The 13976-nt window shown below is 42.6% G+C and overlaps 1 protein-coding gene across 1 annotated transcript in view; it reads right to left on the bottom strand.

The window, feature by feature from the left end:
- The window catches only part of CNKSR3 (CNKSR family member 3), a 176070-nt gene that overhangs the window by 81287 nt on the left and 80807 nt on the right, over positions 1–13976 (bottom strand). The window contains exon 3 of the mRNA XM_077289082.1: positions 8658–8860. Within this exon, the coding sequence (XP_077145197.1) occupies positions 8658–8860 (203 nt within the window). The remainder of the gene's footprint in view (positions 1–8657; positions 8861–13976) is intronic.

Here is a 13976-nt window from a genome sequence, read left to right as displayed (position 1 = left end):
GATATCTGTATATAGGAGTGGTGTCTGTATATAGAGGGATGTCTGTATATAGGAGTGGTGTCTGTATATAGGAGTGATGTCTGTATATAGAGGGATGTCTGTATATAGGAGTGGTGTCTGTATATAGAGGGATGTCTGTATATTGGAGTGGTGTCTGTATATAGAGGGATGTCTGTATGTAGGAGTGGTGTCTGTATACAGAGGGATGTCTGTATATAGGAGTGGTGTCTGTATATAGGGGGATGTCTGTATATAGGAGTGGTGTCTGTATATAGGGGGATATCTGTATATAGGAGTGGTGTCTGTATATAGAGGGATGTCTGTATATAGGAGTGGTGTCTGTATATAGAGGGATGTCTGTATATAGGAGTGATGTCTGTATATAGAGGGATGTCTGTATATAGGAGTGGTGTCTGTATATAGAGGGATGTCTGTATATAGGAGTGGTGTCTGTGTATAGAGGGATGTCTGTATATAGGAGTGGTGTCTGTATATAGGGGGATGTCTGTATATAGGAGTGTTGTCTGTATATAGAAGGATGTCTGTATATAGGAGAGATGTCTGTATATAGAGGGATGTCTCTATATAGGAGTGGTGTCTGTATATAGAGGGATGTCTGTATATAGGAGAGATGTCTGTATATACAGGGATGTCTGTATATAGGAGTGGTGTCTGTATATAGAGGGATGTCTGTATATAGGAGTGGTGTCTGTATATAGAGGGATGTCTGTATATAGGAGTCGTGTCTGTATACAGAGGGATGTCTGTATATAGGAGTGGTGTCTCTATATAGGGGGATGTCTGAATATAGGAGATATGTCTGTATATAGAGGGATGTCTGTATATAGGAGTGGTGTCTGTATACAGAGGGATGTCTGTATATAGGAGTGGTGTCTGTATACAGAGGGATGTCTGTATATAGGAGTGGTGTCTGTATATAGGGGGATGTCTGTATATAGGAGTGGTGTCTGTATATAGAGGGATGTCTGTATATAAGAGTGTTGTCTGTATATAGAGGGATGTCTGTATATAGGAGTGGTGTCTGTATATAGAGGGATGTCTGTATATAGGAGTGGTGTCTGTATATAGAGGGATGTCTGTATATAGGAGTTGTGTCTGTATACAGAGGGATGTCTGTATATAGGAGTGGTGTCTCTATATAGGGGGATGTCTGAATATAGGAGATATGTCTGTATATAGAGGGATGTCTGTATATAGGAGTGGTGTCTGTATATAGAGGGATGTCTGTATATAGGAGTGGTGTCTGTATATAGAGGGATGTCTGTATATAGGAGTGGTGTCTGTATATAGAGGGATGTCTGTATGTAGGAGTTGTGTCTGTATATAGGAGTGGTGTCTGTATATAGGAGTAATGTCTGTATATAAGAGGATGTGGCCAAAGTGGCTACCAAGGATTCCTGCATGCCAAAATGGCTACCAAGGGGCCAAAGTTGCTAACAAGGGCCCCCGCACATCAAAGTGGCTACCAAGGGGCCAAATTGGATACCCAGGGGCAGGGCCCTGCATGCCAGACTTGCTCCTGAGGTTCATTGGCAGCTGGCAGCGCTGTTCAAGCACCATGTATTTCCTTCAGGAAATGCCCATCTAGTTAAATTAGTGATATGTGTGAAAGTAAACTAAGCCTGACCAGCTCAATGCCCTACCAGAGAGAGTAAACAAAGCCCTATCCAGTGAATCCCTATCAATGTGTAAAGGCCCCGTCTCACATAGCGAGATCGCTAGCGAGATCGCTGCTGAGTCACTAGTTTTGTGACGCAGCAGCGACCTCAGTAGCGATCTCGCTATGTGTGACACGTACCAGCGACCCGGCCCCTGCTGCGAGATCGCTGGTCGTGTCGGAATGGCCTGGACCTTTTTTTGGTCGTTGAGGCCCCGCTGACATCGCTGAATCGGTATGTGTGACACCGATCCAGCGATGTCTTCACTGGTAACCAGGGTAAACATCGGGTTACTAAGCGCAGGGCCGCGCTTAGTAACCCGATGTTTACCCTGGTTACCAGCGTAAATGTAAAAAAAAAAAAAACAGTACATACTCACCATCTGATGTCCATCAGGTCCCTTGCCGTCTGCTTCCTGCTCTGAGTGCCGCCGTACAGTGAGAGCGCAGCACAGCAGTGACGTCACCGCTGCGCTCTGCTCTCACTGTACGGCGGCTCAGTCAGAGCAGGAAGCAGACGGCAAGGGACCTGACGGACACCGAAAGGCGAGTATGTACTGTTTGTTTTTTTTGGTAACCAGGGTAAACATCGGGTTACTAAGCGCGGCCCTGCGCTTAGTAACCCGATGTTTACCCTGGTTACCCGGGTGCTGCAGGGGGACTTCGGCATCGTTGAAGACAGTTTCAACGATGCCGAAGTTGTTCCCCTGATCGTTGGTCGCTGGAGAGAGCTGTCTGTGTGACAGCTCCCCAGCGACCACACAACGACTTACCAACGATCACGGCCAGGTCGTATCGCTGGTCGTGATCGTTGGTAAATCGCTATGTGAGACGGGGCCTTAAATGTAGTGTCCTACCAACTGAGTTCCCTATCAATGAGTGAAAGTGAACAATGCCCTACCAACTCAATGCCCTACCAATTTGTGAAAGTAAACAAAGTTCTACTGACTAAATGCCCTACCAATGAGTTAAGTAAATGATGACCTACCATTTCAAGCTTCCGATCTGTTTTAACATTTGCAATTATGTGCTTTTTCATGAACTCATACAACCTTGGCTTAAAGCTGAACTTCATACATACATACAAATTTTTTGTTCAGAGTAGCAACTATTTCTTCAGAAAAAAACCTTTTCCCCTAAATAATTTAATCAAATTATCTTTTTTTCAAAAAATGTTTTATGGTTTGACATATGTCCTGCATTGGTGGCCTGTATTGTTCATGCATGCAAGGTGGAAGAAAAGCTGAACTTTGGTATACCTATAAATGCAGCAAAAAAGCAGCAAGAAAAGCAGCCAAAAAGCCAGCAAAACCTGTGCTTTGTTTGCAGCTTTTAATGCCAACAGATCAGGTTTTCGTAGCAGAAAAAAAGGCAAAAAAGCAACATGTGAACACAGCCTTAGAATTACTAATAAATAAATCATAGCTAAACTACTATTTATAAGGGTTAAAATGGGACACAACCTATTGATTAATGTATGCATAGAGACGGCATTAGGTATGAATGCTGCCATACAACTCTTGGTAGTTTTCTACTGAGGTTCACTCTTTGGCTCTGATTATTATGCTTTGTAGAGACAAGTAGCAGAGTAAGGGTATGTGCACACGTCAGGATTTCTTGCAGAAATTTCCTGAAGAAAACCGGAAATTTTCTGCAAGAAATCCGCATTTTTTTTTTGGCGTTTTTTTCCCGTTTTTTCTAGCATTTTGCAAGTGAAATTAGCTTGCAGAATGCTAAAGTTTTCCAAGTGATCTGTAGCATCGCTTGGAAAACTGACTGACAGGTTGGTCACACTTGTCAAACATAGTGTTTAACAAGTGTGACCAACTTTTTACCTTAGATGCTGCCTATGCAGCATCAATAGTAAAAGATAGAATGTTTAAAAAAAATAAAAAAAATAAAAAAAATTGTTATACTCACCTGCAGACAGCCGATCTCCTCAGCGGCGTCCGTTCCTATAGATGGTGTGTGCAGGACCTTCGGTGACGTCGCGGTCACGTGAGCGGTCACATGACCGGTCTCGCGACCAATCACAAGACCGCGACATCATCGCAGGTCCTTCACCACACATCAGCTATAGGAACCGAAGCGGCAGCATGCACCTGAGAGGCGGGATGACTCCGGGGCCATCAGAGGGTGAGTATATCACTATTTTTTATTTTAATTCTTTTTTTTTACCAATTATATGGTGCCCAGTCCATGGAGGAGAGTCTCCTCTCCTCCACCCTGGGTACCAACCGCACATGATCTGCTTACTTCCCGCATGGTGGGCATAGCCCCGTGCGGGAAGTAAGCAGATCAATGCACTCCTAGGTGTGCGGAATCCCTGCAATTCCGCAAATTTAATGAACATGTTGCTTTTTTTTCCGCGATGAGATTTTTTCGCGGAAAAAATGCAACATTTGCACAAGAAATGCGGAATACACTGTAAATAATAGGAGGCATATGTAAGCGTTTTTTTCACATTTTTATAGCGAAAAAACGCGAAAAATACTGAACATGTGCACATGGCCTAAGAGTATGTTTCCACGTTCAGGATTGCATCAGGATTTGATCAGGATTTGACGCAGGTAAAATCTGCACCAAATCTGCACCTGAGGTCACCTGCATTTTTCATGCGCTTTTTGAGGCGTTTTTCATGCGTTTTTTGATGCGTTTTTTTTATGCGGATTTGTGTGTGTTTTTCTAAGCTCAATAAAGATATACAAAAAAAAAAGAATTGTGAAGTCATTTCTTGTCCAACCTCTTCATTTACACATTCTATTGAAGAATATACACACATAGATAGATAGATAGATAGATAGATAGATAGATAGATAGATAAGTTAGATTGATACAATAGATAGATACGATACATATCTATCGTATCTGTCTATCGTATCTATCTATATCTATCGTATCTGTCTATCGTATCTATCTATCTATCATATCTATCTATGGATCTATCTATCGTATTTATCTATCGATATATCTATCTATTATCTACCGATATATCGATCTATAAAAATATCTATAGATAGATATATTGATAGATAGATATATTGATATAGATAATAGATAGATAATAGATAAATAGATAATAGATACGATAGATAGATGGATACGATAGATACGATAGATATCTATCATATCTATCTATTGTATCCACCTATCGTATCCATCTATCAATATATCTATCTACATATCTATCTATATATAGATAGATAATAGATAAATAGATAATAGATAGATAGATAGATAGATAGATAGATAGATAATAGATAAACATGATTGGTAGATACGATAGATAGATATGATAGGTGGATCACAAAAGCGAGAAACTCAGACGAGTCTCACATCTTAATACCTGGCACTGCCGCCGGCACTTGGGAGCGGAGCGTGCGGCTGCATGTATTTCTATGCAGCTGCACGCTCCACTCCCGAGTGCCGGCGCCAGTGTCGGGTATTAAGATGCGAGACTCGTCCGAGTTTCTCGCATGTGTGATCCCAAATAAAGACACACACACGAAATCTGCGTTAGGCCGGGGTCACACTTGTGAGAAACTCACACAAGTCTCTCGCTTCAATACCAGGCACTGCCATCGGCACTCGGGAGCGGAGCGTGCGACTGCATGTATTTCTATGCAGCTGAACGCTCCGGTCCCGAGTGTCCGCGGCAGTGACGGGTATTGACGCCTGCCTTAAACGCAATATGTTTAATTTAAAAAAAAAAATTTAAAAAAAAAAAAAGTGGTGTGGGCTCCCACGCAAATTTTCTGCACCAGAGAGGGAAAGTCAGCGCCTGGGGGACTGATGTTTGTAGCCTGGGAAGGAGTTAATACCCATGGAGCTTCCCAGGCTATGAATATCAGCCCGCAGCTGTCGGCGCAGCCTTTACTGGCTATAAAAATAACGTGGGGTCCCCCTATATTTTATAGCCAGAAAGGATACGCAGACAGCTGCGGGCTGATATTCATGGCCTAGAGAGGGGCCATAGATATTAATATATAATAGTTAATAATAGTTAATGTCAAAAATAAAAATAGATACTAATAAAAGTAAAATGAATTGAGACATCAGTAGGTTAAGTGTTTTTGAATATCCATATTGAATCAGGAGCCCCATATAATGCTCCATACAGTTCATGATGGGCCCCATAAGATGCTCCATATTAAAATATACCCCATATAATGCTGCACAAAGGTTAATAATGGGCAGCACGGTGGCTTAGTGGTTAGCACTGCAGCCTTGCAGCGCTGGAGTCCTTGGTTCAATTCCCACCAAGGACAACATCTGCAAAGAGTTTGCATGTTCTCTCCGTGTTTGCGTGGGTTTCCTCCGGGCACTCCGGTTTCCTCCCACATTCCAAAGACATACTGATAGGGAATTTAGATTGTAAGCCCCATTGGGGACAGCGATGATAATGTCTGTAAAGCGCTGCGGAATATGTTAGCGCTATATAAAATAAAGATTATGTATTATTATTATTATTATTATTAATAATGGCCCCATAAGATGCTCCATAGAAACATTTGCCCCATACAATGCTGCATAAAGGTTGATGGCCACATAAGATTATCCACACATTATGGCCCCATGAGATGCTCCACACATTAGGGGCCCCATGAGATGCTCCACACATTATGCCGCATAAGATGCTCCTCATATATGCCCCATAAGATGCTCCTCATATATGCCCCATAAGATGCTCCATACATTATGGCCCCATAAGATGCTCCACACATTATGGCCCCATGAGATGCTCCATACATTATGGCCCCATGAGATGCTCCATACATTATGGCCCCATGAGATGCTCCACACATTATGGCCCCATACGATGCTCCATACATTGTGGACCCATGAGATGCCCCACACATTATGGCCCCATACGATGTTCCATACATTGTGGCCCCATGAGATGCTCCACACATTAGGGGCCCCATGAGATGCGCCACACATTATGCCCCATACGATGCTCCACACATTAGGGGCCCCATGAGATGCTCCACACATTAGGGGCCCCATGAGATGCTCCACACATTATGCCCCATAAGATGCTCCTCATATATGCCCCATAAGATGCTCCTCATATATGCCCCATAAGATGCTCCTCATATATGCCCCATAAGATGCTCCTCATATATGCCCCATAAGATGGAAGAGCTGCCCGGAGACCATCGGACATGCAGGGACCGCGCCGGGAACAGGTGAGTATGTCACAGCCGCCGCTCCCCCTCACCCGCCAACCCCACACCGACACTGACTCGAGTATAAGCCGAGAGGGTCACTCTCAGCCCAAAAAAGTGGGCTGAAAATCTCGGCTTATACTCGAGTATATACGGTACTTAGTTTCCGCCGTAGACCAATTAATAACGAATGTCCCACGACGATCTCCCCTATAGAACAGTGACATCGGGTGATGTTACCGCTCTATAGGCCCTCCAGTGACACACTGACAGGAGACAATGGATCCTGCAGTGTATCACTGAGGTTACCTTAGTTCACAGTCTCACTTTATGGCAAAGCTGTGTGGGAATTTTCCCACACAGCAGTGCCACAAGTGAGACTAGGGACTATTTTCTCACAGGGGCGGAAGAATACATTGTGGAGAATACATTGTGGAAGGATAGCTTCCATCAATGTATTCCTGGAGCCCCTGGAGAGCGGTCACATCAGCTTATGTGGCTTCTCTCCACGGCAGATCATCGTGGGACACTTGTTTTAATTGGATATCTGCGGATGAGGGACTATATTGTTTGTTTATTATTTTATTATTTGTTACAGGTGAAAATGGCTTTGGGGATCAAGGTGACAAGGTGATGGTGAGTATGTACTCTATGTTTAATTTACTGTATGTCTATATGTATGTATTGTATGTACTGTATGTATGTACTGTATGTACTGTATGTATGTTATGAATGTTGCATGTTCTGTACAGTATGTTGCATGTTGTATGTAGCATGTAGTATGTTGCATGCAGCAAGTTGCATGTTGCATGCAGCATGTCGCATGTTGTATGTCATATGTTGCATGTCGTATGTTGCATGTCACATGTTGTATGTTGCATGTCACATGTTGCATGTCGTATGTCACATGTTGCATGTCGTATGTTGCATGTCACATGTTGCATGTCGTATGTTGCATGTCACATGTTGTATGTTGCATGTCTCATGTTGCATGTCGTATGTCGCATGTCACATGTCGTATGTTGCATGTCTCATGTTGCATGTCGTATGTTGCATGTTGCAAGGTGTATGTTGCATGGTGTATGTTGTGTGTTGTATGTGCACACAGTCTAGATGAGTCCGGCTCTGCTACATCTGGATGCCTGACATCAAGATGTAGCAGAGCCTGTAGATGATCGCCGGAGATAACTCTCCAGCGATCACCTACACTACAGCGTTCTCACAATCAGCTGATCAGCTGTTTGTGAGAACCAGACTAGTGACCGGAGATAACTCCCGGTCACGTGCACGGCAGTTCTCGCGATAAGATAAGTTATCGCGAGAACTGCAGTGGACGAGGGACTTCCGGGGCCGGATAGGTTAGCCGACAGACATGTGTAGTAAGCTGCGTTTACGCAGTTTCTATGCATGTGACTAATCATTAGATGCGGTTTTACCGCATCTAATGATAGTCTATGGTAAATTTGCGTCGCCGCAATGTAAACAGACATGCTGCGTTCTGAAATGACGCGTCGCATGTCCGTTTACGTGGATCTGCCGCCTGCGTGTTTTACCGCATAGTGGAGACGGGATTTCATGAAATCCCCTCCACTATGCTGTAACATCTGGATGCTGCGTGTTTGACGCTGTGGCTCTACGCAGCGATCCTGAACGTGGAAACATACCCTAACGGTAACATTTTCAATCATGGCAGAACAATTCATATCATAAATCAGTCTTAAAGATTTTTATTCTGCTAGAAAGATTAGAATGGAATCAGACAACAGGCACAAAAGTGAAAGTAATGACTCGCATTTATCGATAAGGCTTACCTGTCCAGCCAGGCTAACAGGGCTTTGGCTGAGCCTATCAGGTCAACCACTGATGTAAGGAACTCATTGGGAGGTTTATAAGAAGTAGACCCATCATAAGATGCACTTTTCCTCCGGTTGCCAATATAATTTTGAAGGTTGTTGGAAGCTGATCTGAGTTTTAGCACCAAGTTTTTCATGTTGTCAGTTTCCAAACCATAATTCTGAAAACACAAAAAAATTTGATTAAATGAATATTTTACGTTATTCCAGGAATTGTCAGAATAACTGTTTTATTATTAATAGATATGAAATAAATAAATAAATAAATAAATAATAATACTAAGAAGAAGAAACAAAAACATGAGTTTTACAGGAGAAAATATCTTTATATACAGCCATGAAAAATGTGTGTACACTATTTGTGAGGGGTTTAGCGGCAAATCATTAAACATCTTAAAATAAATCTATTGTAATCAAATGTACTGTTTGAAGATGCTTTATAATACTGTAGTAACGACAGCTATATGAAGGCACTTCTACAACTCACATCGAAAGGATGGAGCCTCACTCAATTGTAACTGGGCACACCAAGTAAATCTTTCCCATTAGGCTATTTTCACATGTGTTTTTGCTGCGGGCAAAACTTGCTCTCTTGGCAGTAAAATGAGAAAAATCAGCAGTTTTCCAATTCAGCCAGTAAAAAAACCCCAATGTGTTTCATGAGATTTCTGAAATCTCAGCTTTCACTGGTACTGTAAAACACAGTTTTTAATTTGCATTTAAAAAAAAACAGCAAAAATGCAACGTGTGAACATAGTCTTAGTCACAGCTGCCAACATGAAATCAGAAGCAGGAGGGGACTATGGACGTGCGGAGCAGTGAATATTCATTTCCTATAGTAGCAGGCACATGTTGATCGCCCAGCTTCCATTTTTCTGATGGAAGTGCGCAGGGAGCCCATTCTCCCTGCGCGATGCTCCTCTAAGTCGCTGTCACTATTGACAGCGGGCATCAGCAGGGTTAAATGCCCACGATCGCTGTAGCACCAATCGTGAGCGTTGTAGTAGGGTGTCAGCTCTCACATAGAGCTGACACCGGCACCCGATCGATGTGGCGCTCAGTGTGAGGCCGCACCGTACATATACTGCAGTTAATGGGAGCGCAACTTCCGCACTGCAGTATATGTACGGCGCATGTCAGTAAGAGGTTAAATAACTAAATTAACATCCCCAGCATACTTATCACCAATGAAGCTTGTGATATATGAGCCTTATTATCATATATGAACAATAATGATGTGTACTCCACTATAATTTATGAGGATTCTCAGTATTCTTATTTTTTTAAATTCTGTGTTGTCCATTCCTCTGTTAATATCCCAGAATATATATATTAATAAACAGAGAACAGGGTGTGACAACTCCTACTTTTAGCAGAGAGTGTCTTTACAAGGTTTGACAATGATTGACAATGTCAAAGTGTGCACGGACTCACCACCCAACTAGTAACACTAATAACACTGCTAATTTATACATATAGCGGGGACAATAAGTATTTGATACACTGCCGATTTTGAAAGTTTTCCCACCTATGAAGAATGGAGAGGTCTGTAATTTTTATTGTGTTACACAACTGTGAGACAGAATCTTACAAAAAAAAATCCAGAAAATCACATCACAAAAAACAATCCAGAAAATCACATTGCATGACTTTTACAAAACTAATATTTGGTAGAGAAACATTTGTTTGCAACTACATTGGTCAGATGTTTCCTATATATCTTGACCAAGTTTGCACTCACTGTAGCAGGGATTTTGGCCCACTCCTCCATACAGATCTTCTTCAGATCTTTCAGGTTTCAGGGCTGTTGCCAGGCAACATTGAGTTTCAGCTCCCTCCAAAGATTTTCTATTGGTTTCAGGTCTGGAGACTGGCTAGGCCACTCTAGGACTTTTAAATGCTTCTTATGAAGCCACTCCTCCTTATGCCCTGGCTGTGTTTTTCGGGTCACTGTCCTGCAGGAAGACCCAGCCACAACCCATCTTCAATGCTCTTTCTGAAGGAAGGAGGTTGCTGGCAAAAATCTTGCAATATATGACCCCATCCATTCTCCCTTCAATACGGTGCAGTCGTCCTGTCTCCTTTGCAGAAAAGCACCCCCAAACTATGATATTTCCCACATCATGCTTCATGGTTGCGATGGTGTTCTTTGGGTTGTACTCATCCTTCTTACTCCAAACATGGCGAGTGGAGTTGATACCAAAAAGTTATATTTTGGTCTTATCCGACCACATGACCTTCTCCCATGACTCTTCTGGATCACCCAAATGGTCATTGCCGAACTGCAAACTGGCCTAGACATGTGCTGGCGTGAGCAGGGGTACCTTGCATGCCCTGCAGGATTTTACTTCATGACGGTGTAGTGTGTTACTAACGATAATGTTTGAGGCTGTGGTTACAGCTCTCTTCAGGTCATTGACCAGGTCCTTCCTTGTAGTTCTGGGTTAATTCCTGACCTTTCTCTGAATCATCCTTGCCACATTAGGCGAGCTCCAGATATAGGAAGATTGACAGTTATCTTGTGTTTCTTCCATTTTGTAATAATTGTGCCAACAGTTGTTGTTGCCTTCTCATAAAGCTGCTTGCCAATTGTCCTGTAGCCCATCCCAGCCTTTTGCAGGTCTTTAATTTTGTCCCTAGTGTCTTTAGACAGCTCTTTGCACTTGGCCATGGTGGAAAGGTAGATTGCGTGTCTGGACAGGTGTCTTTATACGGATAACGAGTTCAAACAGGGGAAAATAATACAGATAAAGTGTGCAGAGTAGGAGGGCTTCTTAAAGAAAAACTAACTGGTCTGTGAGAGCCAGAATTCTTGCTGGTTGGTGATCAAATACTTATTTCACGCAATAAAATGCAAATTAATTATTTAAAAATCATACAATGTGATGTTGTGGTTTTTATTTTTAGATTCTCTTGCAGTTAAAGTGTACCTACACAAAAATTACAGACCTCTCCATTCTTTGTAGGTGCGAAAAGTTGCAAAATTCGCAGTGTATCAAACACTTATTTTCCCCACTGTAGATGTCTAAAAGGAACAAAAGTGCTCCTGCCTTCTCTATGAGGTAGCAATTGTCAGTGGCTTATCTAATGGTGACAATACGATAGTCAGTGCGAAATTGAAGAGCGCCCGCCAAATGACATTGTTTAGCTGAACCATCTAAAGTGTATGGTCGGCTATAGGTGTCCTGACATAGCATTTTAGTAAAGTCTTGATCCTGCGTTGTGCCACTCCTCTTAATTCAGGCTTATCTCAGGGAGACAATATGATTGTCAGTCTGAAATCGGACATGCCAGATCAATATTTCCATTGATATTGGCGGATTCAGCGTGTGTGTAGGGCTTGAGAGGTACAGAGCCATTTAATTTGACTCAATATTTTGCCTTCTATAGCATCTGTGTTACCTGGTTGCAGAATGGGTTACATGAGAGTCGTCAGTGAGTCTGTTCTGATGGAGCAATAGCAGTTTTTAATTCCTATCTGTCTTTTTTGGAGTTTCTTTTAGCTGACTTAGGACCACAGACCACATGAAAACTTGAATGTACAGGACAGCAAAGAGCCTGTGAAACTCAAAGTGCTACATTTGCCATGACACTGAACTGCAAAAATGCATGCGTCGTTTCGCGGTGTGCGGCGGTGTCCGGCGAACGCAACAGGTTGCATTTTTTGAGGTGTCAAACATTGCGCAATCGTCCGCAGGTGGATGATTGTGTCCAAAAAAAAAATACTGTCTATGGGAACGCATTGGTACGCAAGGACATGCGTACGCATGTGTTCGATACGCATGGGTACTTCACACTAATCATGGCCAGGAAATGATGTTACCACCTGCAAAATCCCTGATGTATAAATGGGGGTCTGGAGACAGGTAGTCCATTACTCTCAAGACTACAAGACTCTGGAAGTATAAAATCTTTTACTCTGTACTGATTTTTTTCTGTTCCTTGTGGACTGTTTGCTGCTCCGGTCCTGGTGCTGCCATCTTTCTGGTGCTGCTGCCTTCCTGCTGCTGCCGGGTTTCTGGTGCTGCTGGATGTAAGTATAGAATCTTTGAAAATGTCTGTTAGTCTTTGCAATCTGTACTCTGTACTCATTTTTTTCTATTCCTTGTAGACTGTTTGCTGCCCCGGTCCTGGTGCTGCTGCCGCCTTCCTGGTCCTGCCGTCTTCCTGGTGCTGCCCAACTGCTGTGCTGTTGGACTACTGCCTGTAATATAATATAAGTATTGGTGTCTATTTTTTTTTGTTTTGAGCTACATGGTGTTTGGCTCTTAACTTAATTTTTTCTTATCTGTTCTTTTCTCTAGTGTTTCAATTGACAGCTGCCTGCTCTTCCAACATGTCCTCCACTGAAGCTTCCGAAAGTGGACATGACACTGATTATGTAATCACATTTGATTTACTGATTGGTATGTATTGACTGTCAATATTATACATGTGGTAAATCATGTATTTTCTTTACAGGTACCTTCCAGTGTGGAACAGCAGGAGCAGTCGAGTGGAAATGATTCTTCCCAGGGTCGTCAGCCTCAAGTTGCTGAGGAGGAAAGACGGGGTGTAAGTAGCCTTTATCAGAGTTGTAATTGAATTTGTTTTCAGTTTTACTTACAATTCTTTTTTTGTATTTCATATATAGGTTCCACAATGTGAGGAAGGAAACGTGATATCGATGACATCCTTATTCAAGCTGTGCAAGAGCGAGCAGCGTTGTGTGACCCTTGTGATCGGAATCATTCCGACTCTGCCTTGATCCGACGACTCTGGGAAGAAGTGGCCAGATCGCTGTTGGATGATTGAGACCATGCAAGGCCACAAGTCAGAAAGGATTTTCGTAAGTATTGCAATGTGGTCTTACACGTCAATTTTGCAGTAAATGTTGTTATTAATTAATTTTTGTTCGTCCCCCTACACAGTGAAGAGAGTAAAAGTTTGTTGGCATTCGATGAAGGATCGCTTCAATAAGGACATGAGAAAGGAGATTCGGGTTCGAAGTGGTGCTGCTACAAAAGTCAGAAAATATAAGTACCATAATCAGCTTTCTTTTCTGAAGCCTGCACTTGCTCAGCGAACGTATCTTTTGTGTTGTGTTACTATTATTTAAACTTTTAATTGTTTTACTAATGTTTTTCATTTATTTTCCACAGAACCTGATGCAGCACCACACAACCTGGATCATCCTCTGTTGGAGCACCCCCTCATCGACCAGCCAACGAACAGGCCCAGTCCCAATCATCCACCAGCGATGGAGCAACCAGGCAGGCTTCACAGGCTGGGGAACAG

Source organism: Ranitomeya variabilis, chromosome 2, assembly GCF_051348905.1.
Source record: "Ranitomeya variabilis isolate aRanVar5 chromosome 2, aRanVar5.hap1, whole genome shotgun sequence".
In the NCBI taxonomy this organism is placed as follows: Eukaryota; Metazoa; Chordata; class Amphibia; order Anura; family Dendrobatidae; genus Ranitomeya; species Ranitomeya variabilis.
This window is presented reverse-complemented; position numbering and strand designations above follow the sequence as displayed.